The sequence below is a fragment of the Tenebrio molitor genome, chromosome 1 (genome assembly GCF_963966145.1).
Source record: "Tenebrio molitor chromosome 1, icTenMoli1.1, whole genome shotgun sequence".
NCBI classification, from domain to species: Eukaryota; Metazoa; Arthropoda; class Insecta; order Coleoptera; family Tenebrionidae; genus Tenebrio; species Tenebrio molitor.
The window spans coordinates 10,619,984-10,637,064 of record NC_091046.1 but is presented as its reverse complement, the minus strand read 5'-3'; the positions used below and the strand labels follow the sequence as shown (position 1 = coordinate 10,637,064).

The 17,081-nt window shown below is 33.4% G+C and overlaps 1 protein-coding gene across 1 annotated transcript; it reads right to left on the bottom strand.

The window, feature by feature from the left end:
- Nucleotides 1–4,166: 4,166 nt before the first annotated feature.
- Nucleotides 4,167–12,212, bottom strand: LOC138128759 (uncharacterized). The gene is made up of 9 exons (XM_069044940.1): nt 11,318–12,212; nt 10,963–11,247; nt 10,703–10,910; nt 10,290–10,648; nt 9,385–10,229; nt 9,265–9,329; nt 8,400–8,578; nt 8,020–8,345; nt 4,167–4,551 (listed from the first exon to the last, which is right to left on the bottom strand). Exons 1-5 carry the CDS (start codon nt 11,429–11,431, stop codon nt 9,741–9,743), a joined length of 1,455 nt encoding a protein of 484 aa, XP_068901041.1. The 5' UTR covers nt 11,432–12,212; the 3' UTR covers nt 4,167–4,551; nt 8,020–8,345; nt 8,400–8,578; nt 9,265–9,329; nt 9,385–9,740.
- Nucleotides 12,213–17,081: the final 4,869 nt, after the last annotated feature.

The following is a 17,081-nucleotide window of genomic DNA, read 5'->3' as shown; positions in this document are numbered from 1 at the left end:
AAAATTATGTCAGTGAAATGTCCAATGTGTGCGAAATTCCGTGCTCGCCACTGTACATGAATGATCAAATTGTTGTCAGATTGATTGATTTACAATTTGTCAATATGAGCGATGACGAAATATTAAGTTTATAGTTTTTATTTGTTTATTTTCTATTTTTTATTAATTAAAACCTCGTTCTATTCCATTTGTCTTATTTTTAAAACTTCTTGAATGTTTTGTCGGTTAATCTGACACTCACATTTTGAAAATAGACACAATCAAAATTAAGGTTATTAATACATAAAGGTCGGTTTAGAATGTATGACAGCACGATGACACTAGTATCCAAAATTTATTGATCGCGACTGTACATATAGATATTGTGTTGGTGGTGCATGATGAAGCGTGCTCCTCGGGTCTAGAGACTTTCCGTGCTACTTCTTTTTGTGGGGATCTTATTCCGAACACGGAATCATGGCCAACATTTTTTAAACATTTCTAAAAAAAATATGTAGTAAACCAGCATTAGTGTAATTAATAAATAACAATTATTAAAAATCACTTTGAAGTTTTTCTTGTGACATCAAAAAAGCATCATCATCAACATCAAAAAGCATTATCGAGTCAAAAGTTGGGTTATATTCAATAAGGCCAGTTCACACAACACACCTATTTGTCAGTTGAATGTTAGTTGTGGCCAAGATTCCGTGTCCGGAATAGTACAGTTGCGGAATTAAAATTTCGGGCACTATTTTTCTGTCACTTCAACAAAATCTCCGTAAAGCACATTCTACTGTCATCATGACTGACATTCAAAAATTAAACTTTTCTGTGTCAGTCACCCAATCAATTTTGAATTTTGAGATTTCAGTTAGTTGCACTGAGTGTAAATCATCGCTTTGATATGTTGCCTACCCGTTATTATGCCACAAATGACCATTTTTTAATGCCAAAAAGACAAAAACATGACAAGAGTAAAAAATAATAATAATGAAGGACTTGGTATATTCGATCGCAATTGACACATTTGAAGAAAACGGGTGGAACATGCTGCTTCAACAATTTGCAATAACAAAGGAATGCTGGAAAGAGTGGAAGAATCATTTCGTCGGCGCCTTCATTATTGTGTTGAGTATTGACAATAACGGCGCTCACTTTGAACACTTCTTGTAACGGTTAGTGATGTGATTACTGATTACTCTAATTACTTCATGAGAATTTTTACGGATTAATACACTAATTTTAGGAGACATTTTGTCATTATTTTAGTTATGGGCGATTCATTAGGGTCAGTTTAAAATATTTATTATTAAAATTGCTTTCATTTAATATCTACCATATGATTCTCTTTTTTCTCTTCCACCCTTATCATTATACAGCGTGAATTCGAAATACGTCACAATCTTGAAACCCCAGGATCTTCAAACCATTTGTAAAAATCCCGTGCATTCAGTTTTGGGCTATAGATCCGCATAAGGGCAGAAAAGCCATGTAAACTTCAACCACAAAAGTTGAGTACGCCACTGATATCACGTTAGGACTAGCAAGATTTATAGTATTTAACATTACTAGCATGGTAAAAAGGGTTTTTACTGGCGACAGAAGGATATGACTGGAGAGCCGAAGGCGAGCCAGTCACCTTCTGAAGCCAGTAAAACCCGTTACCATGCGTGTATTGTTGAATATTTTATTTGTTCCTCACTTGTAAATAGTTATACAAACTATTAAAAATTCCGGTATTTGAAAAAAAAATCGTATGACCTTTACACGTATTGCTTTGGAAACGCACATCACTCATAGGTATGAGCACGGGTGTAAAATTTTACTGGCTAGCTAGTAAAATTTTACATGCTTGCTAGTATAATTTTACATGCTAGCCAGTTAAGAGACATTTTCAAGGTGAATACAGTGACTTGATAAACTGATGGGTACAAGTAGGGAACAAATAAAAAAGTTATCGAGTGCAACGCAAAAAAGGTGCAAAAAGTTTTGTTACACGGGTGCTAGTACCGCTTGCACATTAGTTGCGTTCAGTGCGACCTTCGGCTATTATTTGTTTCGAATTTTGCGTCTCAGTGTGCCATTATCATGGAAAATTATACCAATAATGAAATAACCGATATGGTACTTTGACAAGCTTTGTATCGCGAAAAGTTTCCGGCGCGTCATGTTCCGCATTCGCAAACATTTCTGGCTGTTGTCTACGGGAAAATGGTACTTTTCGATTGTAATTGTCAGCAAGAGTTTTGTGAGTGATTCAAATGTGCGTCGATCAACCTGATTTTATGCGAATAGTGTTGTTAACGGAGTTTTTAACACCCATATTCTCATATGCATCAGCGCAAATCCCGGACGATGCAGCAAGTTTTGTAAGGGTTAGGGACAATCTACATCGAAGGGCACAGGCGTGTATTAGAAATCACGACCAACATTTTGAACATTGTGTCTAATAATTGTAAGTACGGTAGTTGTGGTTTTTGCTTTGACTTTTCCTTTCACTTGGTTTTCACTCTTACTCGTTTTTGCGGCTATGTGTTTAAAGTGTTTTTCGGCTAGGTATTTCATTAAAAACAAGGTTTTGTCACTCTCGGTTTTTAAATCGTTTTTGCGGATACCTATTCATGTTTCGATTTATTAGAACTTTCAGAAGCGTCTCGTTCGGGATGGAATTAAGTTAAATTGGACTTTATGAATTTAAAATGTTTAACCACATTTTCGGTTTATTCACTTCCTGAAGATCCTGGGGTTTTAATATTGTGATGTATTTCGAATTCACTCTGTATAAAAGTATAGGTATATTTCAAGGATTTTACCGTTTGTAAGATAGTTTTTTTTTTAAGTAACATTTTCAAATACTTTCCCTTGCTTTTTAAGTACCCCTCTATATACTGGGTGCCCCAAAATTCGCAGAACACCTTAACAGTACGTTGTTAAGTAGTCATTACAATATCAGGTAAAAATGTTTAAAAAAGCAATCTTCTTTTTTGTAGAAGATATGGACCTATTCATTACATTAAATGTGGCAACATTTAAAAACATTCTACAGTGCATTCACTTTTGTTTTAGACCAGAGTAGGCTATGGAAATTTGGCGAGTTGTATGGTAAGACTAAAACGTAGTGTATGGAAGGGCTAGACACATTTTAAACGAGATAGGCCCGATCTAAGTAATGATGCGATTATTAACAGATTGATGGATATCCTCAATGTGAGAACAATGAATTCGATGAAATCCTGAACTGTATAATTAATTTATAGGTGGGAAGATCTGTTATATATTGCATAATTACAAAAAAGGATCTGGAGGATACTAGAACTACAAAAAGAGGAAAATCAGAAAAGTGGAACCATTTTTTAAAAGAGATCTGAACGAAATTATTCGTGGGCTAAACATTAGAAGATGATTCGGAATCTAATGATGAAGAGAATTCTGAAGATGAAATAATGGAGGAGGTTAAAGTGTAGATGTCTTTTAAAAAAAGTGATTCCATTTTGGAGAACTTCCGTTTTCTGCTTGTTAAACTAAAGCAAGCGTTCTTGAAACTCATTCAACGACTAAAGCCTCCACCAGATGTTTACATTTTGATTTGTCTTTTTTTTCAATTGCTATTTTAATAAAAAATGCTGGGTTCTCTATTAATTTCTTGTAATACAGTTTGAATCGATTCGCAAAAAAGCGGAACATAAGTATGGCAACACTGTGCCTTCAAAATTTTCAAAATTCCTAACCAAACTTTTATTCAGATATACAGGATGAAATCTGTCAGATTGTCATGGCCAAGCATCGTTTTTTTAAAGTTGGAATACATTATATGTATCCCAATAGCCTGCAAATATTTCATTTTTGTTGTATCCATGGAAATAATAATTGCAAACCTCATCGTCATCACAATCGTTCAGAATTATTATGCCACTGGCAAGTAAAAGACAAATAGTCAAAATCTTTTTTAATATTTATTTAAAATAAATGAGATCAAAGCAGCACCTTTTGACCCCCCATATCTTCAAATCTAAGAGGTGTAGAATGTTTTAATTATTTTTCTCATTATTTTCTGACATGACATTTTCTGACATTGCCCCATTGAGTTATTCCGCGAATTTTGGGGCACCCAGTATATGTATTAAAAAAGTAAAAAGTTTAAGGCATTTTTTTTTTCAAACATAAATTCATGTTTTTTTTCAAAGTTTATTACAAAATATATTTTCCACTTATTCTAAAAAATGTATCAAAAAACCTTATAAATATAAAAAATAAGTAACTTTATTCCTTGAATTACGAAAAGAAACCGAATTTGGGTTATTACAACCAGTGGAACGGCCCGTGCTTACGCACGCAGCAATATAATATTGAAAAATTAGGAGTATTTTATTATTATTATCTGAGTATCTGACATCTCTTCTTCTTTCCTGTGACAAACGGCTTCTTTCTCTACGTGTCTCTCTTTCGCTATCACTTTGCTGATAATTTAATCTTCTACCACGCTCATTTTGGATGTGTCTTTCTTCTTGGCTTCCTTGTTCCCGCCTACGTCTTTGTCGTTCTCTATTTGCTGCTCTTTGTCAAGTTCGTCTAAATTAACCATTATTGTAATATTTTTCTTATAAAATTAATGACAGGTTTTACTGTCAAAAGGGACGTGTCATAGCAACACTGTTTCGTGGGTGCCGCCACTGCCCACATGTTGTAACACGAAACGGACATCTAAACTAGGCCAAAATGAATAGGGAATTCCACAATTTTTCTTGGAAAGCAAAATAATTGCCCCAATCCTCCTACGTAATCTTAAACACTGGGTAAATTTAAAATGTTACAGGTACTTGAAACATTACATTTAATGTGTATATATTTATATTTCTAACACATTTCATTACAAATTTAAAACTGCATTTATAAAAAATTCAAAAATGCAAAAATTCCCTATTCATTTTTGCCTAGTTTATTTGCATTTATGGATTTTTTGCATTAATTATACGCTTGCCCGATGCCCGATATCGTTTTCTGACGATTGCCGCGCCACCTCAAAATTCCACCTGTCTTGGTATGTAATATCACTCATTAAAACACAGGAATTTTTAACATTTTCGCATTCAATACAATGTACAGTCGATGGACAAATAAAACTGGGACAAAAATGACAATCACATAAGTCAAAATTTACAAATTTGCATCGTTTAATTACGGCTTTATTACAAATAGGTTAACTTTGGTATGACATATTATATATACACTGACAAATATATTGACAATTCAATGGTCTGATTTACGTAGATTAAATTTTAAGTGTCCCAGTTTTATTTGTCCACCGACCGTACAATAAATCATGCAAATAGACTGACCGGCACAAAAAACGACTCACTTTGAATTTTATTAATATAATTAAGTAATTCATTGTCTTAGAAAAAAATTTTGATATCATGTTGTATTGATAAGTGTTATTTAAGTTATTCTTTGCCAAAGAATATCCGACAAACAAAACATTAAACACAGCAAATAAAATTCTAATGAAAAAAAAAGGAATTTTTCAGAAAAAAAATTGTTATGAAAAATTGCCAAAATTTGAACAGCATTTTGAATTAGTATCTCGTATTGTCACATTAAATCTTTTAACACGTAAATCAACCGACAAAAACACAACGTGGAAGTAACGCAAATTTTCTAATAATTTATTTAAACGAAACAATTCGGTTGCCATGGTGACCATAGCGCTCCCGATCATTGAAAATATCCCAATTTAACTATAATAAAGAAAAATAAGCACAAATATAATTTCAAGATAATTTATTGAAGAAATCATAATGAGTCGTTTTTTGTGCCGGTGAGTGTAATAATAACTTGCGGCTTTCAGTCGATTGATACGAGCTGTTTACGGAAAAAAACTTGTCTAAAGGTAAAATTTTCGATTCGGAATTTAGAGAAATGTTGGGGCCTCAAAACAGTAATAAATTGTTGCTATACAGGGTCTCCCAGAACTGGCGGACCAAAATAATACGGTGAATTCATCATCTTCTGGGAATAAAGGGAAAAATGTTAAAAAAAATCTATCTTAAATAGTGATTAGGAAAGAAGCAATTTAAACTGACCAATGCTGTTGTTGATGTTAAGTTACCTACTAATTAGTTTTCCTGCTTTATTTGTAACTATGGATGCATTTCAAATGATGCATAGCATTGTTGGGTATCCGCATTGTTCGTGCAATGACGGACGTTTTTAGGTTATAGTATTTTTCAGGTTATAGTATTTCTGCTAGGATGTTCCCTATTGGGAAAACGAACTGCGTACTCCTGAGGAGCAACTGTGGCACTCTCATCACACTGTCCATAGAAGAAAAGCATATCAAAATATTCTGAAGCGGTAAACATTACGCGTTTTTAATGACTTGTCAGAAATAATTTATTATGACATAATATTCAATTATAATGTCTGCAACAATCAAATTTGTTTCGATAGTTACCAATATAATTTTTTAAGGTAATTTTATATCCACACGCGATTGGTCAATTAAAAACGTTCTTATTTTAAAATCCAATGAGGATGGATGGATGGATGGATGGATTTTTTAAAATATTTTTCCTATTATTGCCAGAAGATAATGATTCCACCGTGTGATTTTGGTCCGCCAGTTCTGGGAGACCTGTATTTTAAATACAAATGAGCAAGTTCAACGACAAAATTTCGATTCGGAACGTTTTTAGTGTGATTTTTGAGATTTGGTGATATAAAAAATATTTAAATAGTATTTGGAACATTCTCATTGCCAAAGAGCAATTTTATGCACAAAATTGAGATTTTTTTGTCTATTTTCCTAATAATTATTTACATAATTAGTGGGATAAAAGCAATATTACAGGACTCGAGTGTGAAGATTGCAGATGACGGGCGTTAGCCCAAGTTTATCTGTAATCACACGAGTTTTCTGTAAAATGCTTTAGCCCACATGTTATGTACAAAATTTTATCTAAAGCTTGTTTGACACGATACTAAATTTTTGAGAAAATTTACTAGTAAATGAGAGAGGACCAATGAACGATCAGGATCTGACAAAGACAGACTATGGTCCTGTCGAGGGTCTCTCTCATTTTCTAACAAATTTACTACGAAATTTAGCATCGTGTCAAACAAGCTTAAGACCGCCCCAAATTAAAAAAATAAATCTTATCTATTGATTTTCGCCAGTGAAATAAATGAGTTTCATTACCGCACTCAGTGGGATAAGAATTTACTTTTCCCGCTGAGTGAGGTAATGAAACTCATTTATCCCACTGAGTGCGGTAATGAAACTCATTTGTCCTACTGAGTGCGGTAATGAAAATGCGTGAGGTAATGAAGTTCTTATCCCACTCAAAATTAGTGGGATAAGTATCATTTATCCCACGGGATTAGATAAATATTATTGTGCAACGAAATAAAAATGTTATGATAATAATTCCTAACATATAATGGTTCTGCTTCACGTACTTTGTCCAGTACATACCTATATTATTTAACGTACTAACATTGATCATGTAAATTATTAATGCAATTGAAATTAACTGCGTTATGCGTCAACTGTATATTTATTGTATAAAAAGTAACAATTAATTGTTGTTTTTTAATTCTCATGAATAAGAGGTTCTTTGTTGTTAGCAAGTACGCATGCCAAATACATTATTAAAATGTTAATTACCGATTCTTTTTTTCGGTATTTTTGAACACAGCAAACATCTCCCCGATTGATCACTCTTTTTTTTTTTTCTAAATAATTTAAATTTCTTACTTTCAAAAAGCCGATTTTACACGTCGTTAAATACGAAACTGTTTGTTTACAAACCGAAAAACGCCGCGCTCCGCCGCTTGACGGCGCGTCAATCGATATCGGGCAAGCCTATAAAAACATATCTGTGAATATTGATGTGGAGGACTACTCATTAGCAGCGATTTGGGAAGATCGACACTACGATCTTCCCGAATCGCTGCTCCCCCCCGGGACTTGGATTATTGCTACATACAGAATGAACAAAACATAAAAATACATTCTTATACATATATGTACTTTCTCACCTCAGTTGTAAAAATATAGAGACTGCAGCAACGAAGTCCATTTTTCTTTCTTCGTCTATAAATTGTAAACATACATTTTCCGCCCTCTCAACAAATAGTGTTACTACTAGAGGTATTGTATCATCAAAACCTGTAATGTCCTTCCGCCATTAGAGCTGTAGAAAAAAATTGCAGCCCCTCGACCATAACGTTTTCTAACTCCGGCTGAGCCCCCTTTTAGTATTTAACCGTATACCTCGACATTTTGATTTTCAATAGCTTTGCTTTCTTTCGTTCACGTTGAAACTGACGAAAATCCGTTATCCGTTTTTTCATATCCATTTTATCTAAAATAAAAACTACCTACTTACTGGTTTTTATCATTATACTTTAATACGTACTAACAAGGTCGTCGGTTTTAACTAGTCACAGACCCATTCTCTCAATAAACCTCAACTCCTCAACCATCCTCAACAAGAGGAAAGGACAAGACTACAGATACGCGCAGTTGTATTTTTTATATGTACGGGGTCATTATAAATGTTTGTAACAACTAGTGGGCGTAGCGGCGCACCTGAAACTAAATTCACTAGATATACTTCGATACAATACCGTTTGGATATTAATTAGACAAAAAAGAAATTAAAGTAGTATACTGGGTGATGCAACTTAATATTCCTCTTATTAAAAAATATTTTGGTTATATAAATGGAAGGCACCATGGCTATAAAATTGAAAGAGAATGGAATATCTACAGTTTGTTGCATATAAAATGGAGAAGAAATTCTATTTGATCGACAAAAAAAAAAAAAGATGAAGAAGTTGAATTGTTATGAAAAATTGCAGTTATTTTACCCACAAAATTATTATTTTTGCTCTTTTATATAAATGACTTATTGTACTTTTTTAAAAAAGATAAAGCGATTTCATACGAAGATGATGAATTTTCAAATGTTATTCAATATTCATTACCCACACATAGGTGTACTGCAGCAATTAAAAATTTTACTAAACAAAGTACTAGCCAGAGGCATCCCGTTGAAATCGACTCCCTAAGTTTTGAAACTGATTGAAAAATACACTTTGCAGGAAACAAAAATATAACATGAAAGTTTATTCTCTTCTTTCAAAAAAATTAAATACATTTTCCTAAACTATTTTAAATTCTTCATATAACAGTAAATATAGAGGTTTCATCAGAGATAGAATGAAATAAAAGCAGTCAGTCAGAGAAAACCTCTTGTATAACAAAAAATATTAGATTACCTAGTTAATGTTGTAGTAATCTTCTTAGTTATAATGATAATGTTAATGAATCATATTTAACGGCCCTAAAATTAAAAACACTGTAACAAGTCATATTATTTTAAATATCTATCTAATTACCTTTATATGTAAAATTTTTCCAGGGCATTTTGCATAGCCCATACTTTAATTGGTGTTTGTATGGGCTGCTCAAAATCCAGGCGGCTGCATCTACAGCAAACTACGTACGTTATGACTAGGGCCCGGATTTTAGGCAATTAAAAAGTCGGAAATAGGTGCCTAAAATAGTCCCTTAAACTACTGCAAATAGTCCCTTAAAAACTGAAAATAAGCCATACTAGGTCCTTAAAGTTGTGGTTAATTAAATTAAAAAATGTGTTTTTAAAGTTTTAAGTAGGTACACACAACAAGATATTTACTAATTATTTTTTATTAATTAATATACAATACTACAAGTTTGTTAGTTATTTACATTGTTACGTATTTACATTGCATACAAGATATTGCTCTAAATTTTCTACTTTAAAACATTGTCGGTTATCCACCAAAATGGACTTATATTTTGAAAAACTTCTTTCTACCTCGCAAGAGGTAATGGGCGCAAATTTGTAATAAATTTCTTCCATTTTGGTGTCATGTTCCGGCACATCTTCACCTCTAAAAATTCTTGCCAATTCTAGAAGAAATTTGTATCCAGGATTTTTTTCAGTAACATCTTCAAGTTTTTTTAATGCTACTGCTGCTACAGGGCCTGGAGATTTTTTTAGGGAGGTAAATACGTTTTCAACAATTTTGATTGAATCGGTTAAAGGTAACCCATTTTTTTCCAATTGAGTAATACTTTCGCAGATTATTTTAAAATTACTGCGAACATAAATTAATTGGTTTTTTATTCCGGGTTTCTTCATTATAGACTGTGCTTTTTGAATAGCAACAGCAGAACTTCCATCAAAGGACATGACAACCTGTGAGTAGTTAAAAACAGTTTAACAATCAATTAATTTGCTTATCTTTTATATACTTACTTCTTTAATGGAATCAAAGTGTTCGCTGTAAAACATAGCAGCCTGAAGCCATGTTCCCCATCGTGTTAAAATTGGCTGTGGAGGCAGTGGCATTTCTTTTAGTTTTTCTTTGTACATTTCAACTCTCAAAGGTGCCTTAACGAAAATTTTTTTCACGTTCGAAATTAAATTATCCACATCTTCATATTGATAGCGAATTTTTTCAGCCACTAGATTTAAAGCATGCGCTAAGCATGTGACATGCACAATTTTTGGATAAAACACCTTAAGGTGTCTACCAGATTTTATCATATATGGTGCTCCATCCGTTACAAACAAAAGAAACTTTTCAGCAACAACTCTGGTACTCCACAAGATTTCTACGCATAGAAATTTTAAATCAAAATAAATTTAAAAAAGTGAAAAACCCTTACCTAAAGATTGATTTACGAATCTAGCTATTGTCTCATGATTTGTTCTTTCTAATTGTTTAGACGCCAAAAGATAAGATTTTCCAGGTTCATCTTCTGAAAGTTTCCCAACCAGACAATTCGCCACATATCGCCCAAGTGCATCTGTTGTTTCGTCAACTGAAACCCATATGTTAAAAGGATCCAGCTCATTCCGAATGCGGTCAATAGTCTAAAAGTGAAAATAATTTTAAATTAAATATTAAAAGATAGTATGTTCATACATCTTTGTAGCATTTTGGTAAATAATTTTTCCGTAAAGTAGACTCATCCGGAATTTTTCTACCACAATATTTTGTCAGAAAATTCTGAAACGCAGGATTTTGTAGTTTGTGCCATGGTATATTGGCAGCTAAAAAGACGTTACAAAGTTCCATATTGAATGTACTATTTGCCGATTCCTCCAAGTTCTGTGTCAGCAACGTTTGCCGAAGCGGTGTCATAATGTTCTCTTTATGGATGGCCGTTTGCTCATGCTGTTGCAAGTGACATTTTTTTTCGCATATAAACTACAAAAAATAAAATTTTCAAATAAGTAAAAAATATAAAATGACATATTTTTAATTATGCTTAACTTACCAGTTTACCACAAGCTTTACAAAACATTTCTCGGGTTGATTTTATTTCATATAAATCTTTCTTGCTTGTCCACTGTAATATTTTTTCGCGTAAACTAATTTTTTGTTTCGGCATTATGTTCACTTTAAACAGGTTCACAAGAAACACGACCACTGCACGGAGATAAAGTAAACGAGAAATGACAAATTTGTAATGCTTATATTTACGTCTCCCACCAAATTTCAGAGGAGATGGTTAATTTTATATTTCTTAAATTTTTAGAAAATGACACCCTTAAGGTTTCTCTTATTGTTTCACTTCGGGATTTTAATTTTCGTTTTTATGGCAAGGACCATTTTATAAACGTTAAAGCTTCTAACAATACCTAAGTATCAGAAAACATTAGACCGCGTATACCTGCACCCCTTCGAACAGAGGCAAACAGATAAACTCTGTAATTTATGCCAGTCCAGTCTAATGGTTTGTGGTACTTAGGTATTGTCGGAGTATTTACCGCTGACATCATGGTCCCAACCGTAAAAGCGAAAAAGTAATTCCTGTATTGTACTGCACTTTGTACATTTCAGTAATTACATCTCCTTAAATTTTAAAATCATAAAGCATTGTAAATTTTATTGAGGTACCACTTTTACATTTTCAATACCGTAAACTTCCCAGAATTCGAAAATTGGGAAAAAACCGCAAAAATGAAATTGATTTTTGGTCATTTTAGGCATGTTCAGGCAGTTGAAAGGTAAAATAGGTATTTAAAGGGCATTTTAGGCCGAATAGGCAGAATCAAATATGGCTCTAATTACTCTAATTAAGCCAGAAATCATTTATAGACAAGTTTCATACATGTGCCTTAAAAAATAAAAATAGTCCATTTTGCCTAAAATCCGGGCCCTAGTTATGACGATACATTGTGGTGGTTCTATATAATCGTCTACTATTACAGTATTCGACGGTGAATATTTTTTAATCCGATCGACCAACACGCTTAATCCATTTCCTGTTGGTAGGTCATCACCGTTGTCAAAATTATATTTGACTACGAAGTAGCACCCAGTTGTTTTTCTCGTATAGTTGACTTCTTTTACAGAAAAATTTTTTGGTAAAATTCTGACAAAGGGTGTTTTTTTAGTATCCTCATCTTCTTCCCAAGTGCAGTCAACCACATGATCATCTGAAGCGTGTAAGGAATAAAAATTTAACCAAGAATGTTAATTATAATGATCACCGTTTAGAAAATTGGGGTAATTCTCAAGTATTTCTTCGATATGGCGATCCATCTATCCAGGAAGCAAATGGCTCTATCGGTGTCTAGCCTACTTATTTCTTTCTGTTAGTTCCCCCGACCCCGTCGTCCGTATTTAGCGCTTTACCTGAAACATAGCGCACAGCCACCTACGATGGTACAATCATTTTTAATGACCCCATTTAAATACAGTGTGGAATAAAATGATTTACATCTAGTTACCTTTGGAATTTTTGCACATGTAAATTTTCCTGTAGCGCTTTACTTTTTTTTTCGAAGTGCCGAACTATTGGTTCTGTCAATAAATGTCATCAATCGAATTGACAATTGTTACAATTTACTAAATTGAATTAACAAACGTTGGTCGCCACTTTCAGCACTAGCTGTGACTTGCTTTTGTTAGCTCCTTTTTAATTTCAATCTCAACTTTGCATTCATATCATCCCTTCGCAATAAATCACATTTGGAATTTGGATATATATTTTGAGATTAGGCTTTCTTTTTTTTTTGTAGAGCGGCATTTCGTATTTTTACAAGGGTAATGCAAAAGTAACTAGATGTAAATCATTTTATTCCACACTGTAGTTGAATACGTTGCATGCAGGATTATATTATTATTCCCCTAATACATAATTATATTTTAAGAAAGTTTTTCTTGTTTTTTCATTTCCACATAATAATAATAGGTAATAGATTTATTGACGGAAAATTACAAATTAAATATTAAACGGTGCACAAAGGTTTTGAAATGTGACATAGATATAGAATTTTTAAAAATCTAAATGTTGGCTATAAGGTTAATTTTTTAAAAAGTTAAAATATCAAGGTATTTTGGATAATTTCAAGGCATTTCGATCTGTTTTTCAGTTTGCACTGTGGCCTGTTCAGTACACAAAACCTTTTTTCCACTACTAGTCTCAGAAGGCTTCATTATTGACTCTCGAACCTACCCCAGAAGTAGAATTTCTCTCCCAAGAATATGGCAGAATATAGCCTAAGGGAGTCCGTTTCGGCTCAGGGACGCGAGGGTCGCGGGTTCGATTCCGACCCAGGGCGGAAAAAAAAGGCTATATTCTATCTCGTGATTCGGAAGTCACGTTAAGCCATTGGTCCCGGTCTATTGAGTTGGTCATCACGCCCCTCATAGATTTGTAAACCAGTCCTAGACTGTGTAACAACATTTTCATTATTAACCTAGGTGAATAACAGCCGTCACCTAGCAACGAAAGATTTTCGTTGATTTCATTGGTTAATGTAGACGATTTTCATAGCAACCGTTGAAAAATGAGAACTCGGATCGTCGCATCGGACAATAGTTATTTACGAACCAAGTGCGGGGAGACGATGTTCCCGCATGAGCGCATTTTTTAAAGCACGAGCGACGAAGGAGCGAGTGGTTTTAATTAATGCGCGAATGAACGGAAGATGTCTTCACGCAAGTGGTTCGTACAATATTTTTTGTACGAAAATTAAATTAAAATTTTTTGTTTTAATACATTAAACATAAACGAACATAAAACCAAGTAGGCAGTGATCTTTGGTTATTGGAAATAATTGCTTCACTTGATATTTCAATTTTTGCAAAAATTTGTGAATTTTGTAGGAACAATTTTCAACGATTATAAATCTTTCTGTAATTTTTTAATGGAGGAAAACCCAGGGAAGTTGTATTTTATGAACTAAATTTTATTATTATCAAGACAGATTTTTTTTTGAATGCCTCAAAGGGCCAGTGTTTTTTGCAATTTTTACATTCGAGTCGACCGGGAAGCACTCGTTTCGGAGCGAGCGTTGGATGTTGGAAGCGTTGCTTTCAAGGCTATGAGTACAAAAAATAAATAACGTAACAGTACCTTAAAAACAAGGCAAAATGATTAAAAAAACAAAGTGTTCTAAAGGGACTCTATTAGTACAAACTTCAAAACAGGGTAAAATCTTTGAAAAATGTAAATTTTAAAATATACCTTAAAAACAGGGCAAAATGATTAAAAAAACAAAGTGTTCTAAAGGGGCACTGCTAGTAATCAGTGTTCTATTTTAATAAAACAACAAATTTACAATGAGAAGGAAAACATACAAACGTGGAAACTTGGAAATACGTAGAATTAATACAAACTTCAACCATGTGATCATCCACTACTTCTATAATCAAAATTACCAATAAACTATGCAGAATGCGAAGACAACACAGCCATTTCTCAAAAATAAGAGTAAGTGCATATTTTTGAACCAAATAAAGGTACAAAGGGACCAGAAAATTGGATTGAATATTTTCCATACAAGTACAGTTTTAAAATAATTTCAAATGACTAATGCCATAAAAGTGCTGTTGCAAATGCAAAGTGGTTTTTTGAAACTTGAGTCAACTTTATATAGAACTACAATCGAATGTTGATTTGCTGTCCGTTTGGTGCTCCAGAAACAAATTGCTTCTGAATAAGGACGAGTGCATTTCTGTTTCGTATTCGCGTAAGCATGACATTTGTCGATTTAATTGCAGGATAGACAACCATACTTTGTCTAGTCGTTCTTCCACCAAGGACCTCGGTATTTGGTTTGATTCCAGGCTGGTTTTTGATGTGCATATTAGCCCTGTTGTTGCTGCATCGTTGAAACTTCTCGGATTTCTATTTAGATCTTGCAATGAGTTTCGTTCCGTCAAATGCTTAACTACCTACGTTGTATTTCTCGCTCGTAAGATCTCGTTTGGAATATGGTTCTATAATATGGTCTCCGTATTATGTGACATATATTAACTCTATCGAATCTGTACAACGTAAATTTCTAAAGTATCTCTCTTTTAAGGAAGACGGAATTTATCCGCCGATTGGTGTTGATTATGATTGCTTATATTCCAGGTTTAATTTTACCCCCCTCAAAGTACTTGTATCAAGATACTTGATACTCACTCTTTAAATTATTCCATAATAAAGTAGACTGCTCCAGTCTTTTGAATGGTCTGCTTATCAGTGTCCCTCAGATTTCATCAAGATCGCATAGATATTTCCATGTTCCTAGAGCTAATACAAATATTCTTAATAATTCTCCTTCGTTCAGGATGTGTTCCATCTTTAACTGTTTTAATGATATTTGTGATCTTCATGCTATGCCACTTCCGAGTATACTCGTTGTTATGTTGTGTAATTTGGATCGATTGCATCGGCTTGCTTGATAAACATTATACATGGTTTTCATTCAGTGTTATCTCCCGACATGGGACAGCAGTAATTGTAGCTGACTGTTACTGAATTCTGTTCATGTTTTTCTTGTTTTAGTCAACTTTTATTTGGACAGTAGTCTGTTAGTTGACTTATTCAATAATAATAATAATAATAATATATAAAATTAATTAATTAGGCAGAATATAGCCTAAGGGAGTCCGTTTCGGCTCAGGGACGCGAGGGTCGAGGGTTCGATTCCGACTCTGGGCAAAATTAAAAAAAAAGGCTATATTCTATCTCGTGATTCGGAAGTCACGTTAAGCCATTGGTCCCTGTCTGTTGAGTTGGTCATCATACCCCTCATAGATTTGTTAAAAAACCAGTTCTAGACTGTGAAATAAATTACTTGGTATATTCAGGTGTCCCCAAAAAGGAAGAGGAGTCGATAACTGTCTTATTTATCGGAAGATTTTAATTTTAATTATTTGTACACCAAATTAAATGGTTACAAAAGGGCCTACTAAAAATTTGAAAATTGCAAATTTGAATCCTGTAATTTTAATGTAACTGCAGGAAAAGAAAAATAAATAAGTGAGTTCATGTCCAATTTTTTTGTGATCCGCCTAAAGATAAAATAGTATATATCATTCAGAGTAGAAGGTCTTTTTGTGCTTCGCCTATTTGCCGACCTCGACTTCTCTGGGCCCATAAATATATTTCTTTATAAGGAAGATGGAGCAAGTGTGACTGAAATCTTTTAATTTAGAGAATTAAAGGAACGGAGATTTACTTCTCAATTAAAAAAGGACCCACTTTATTGTTCACGTATTTAAGAATTTTGCGAATTATTCACATGAAATGCACATCTTATACAATATGATCTACAGTGAAAGAGATAAAGGGCAGCTAGAGAAATAGTTATTTACATTACAAGCTGCGAAAGTTTCCTTTATGTGCGAGGTTATTTAAAAACTCCAAGCACGTGAAAGAGCTTTCGCAGCGAGTAATGTATTAAACTTTTCATTCTCCCGTCGACATTTAATAAAATACAATGATTATAATAAAATTAGTATAAGCTGGCTTGTTGTTAACGTTACTTTAGTAACAATACAAAAACATTATTTTATGACATTTATCAAATATCGTTGTCGTTGAATACTTGGTCATAATTTAGTTTTTTCACTACTAGTCTTAGAAGGCGTCATTATTGAGTCTCGAATCGACACCAGAAGTAAAATTTCTCCCCCTAGGTTAATAATTTTTTATTATTAACCAGTAGTCAATAATGAACAGCCGTCACCTAGCAACGAAAGATTTTCTTTGATTTTATTGGTTAACGTAGACAGACGATTTTCAATTTTCATAG

Coding starts and splice junctions, on each gene's coding strand:
- LOC138128759 (XM_069044940.1), bottom strand. CDS start 11,431: ATGCCGAAACAAAAAATTAGTTTACGCGAAAAAATATTACAGTGGACA. Junction 10,911..10,962: donor TACCAAAATGCTACAAAGAT/GTATGAACATAC, acceptor TTTCACTTTTAG/ACTATTGACCGCATTCGGAA. Junction 10,230..10,289: donor ACTTTGATTCCATTAAAGAA/GTAAGTATATAA, acceptor AACTACTCACAG/GTTGTCATGTCCTTTGATGG.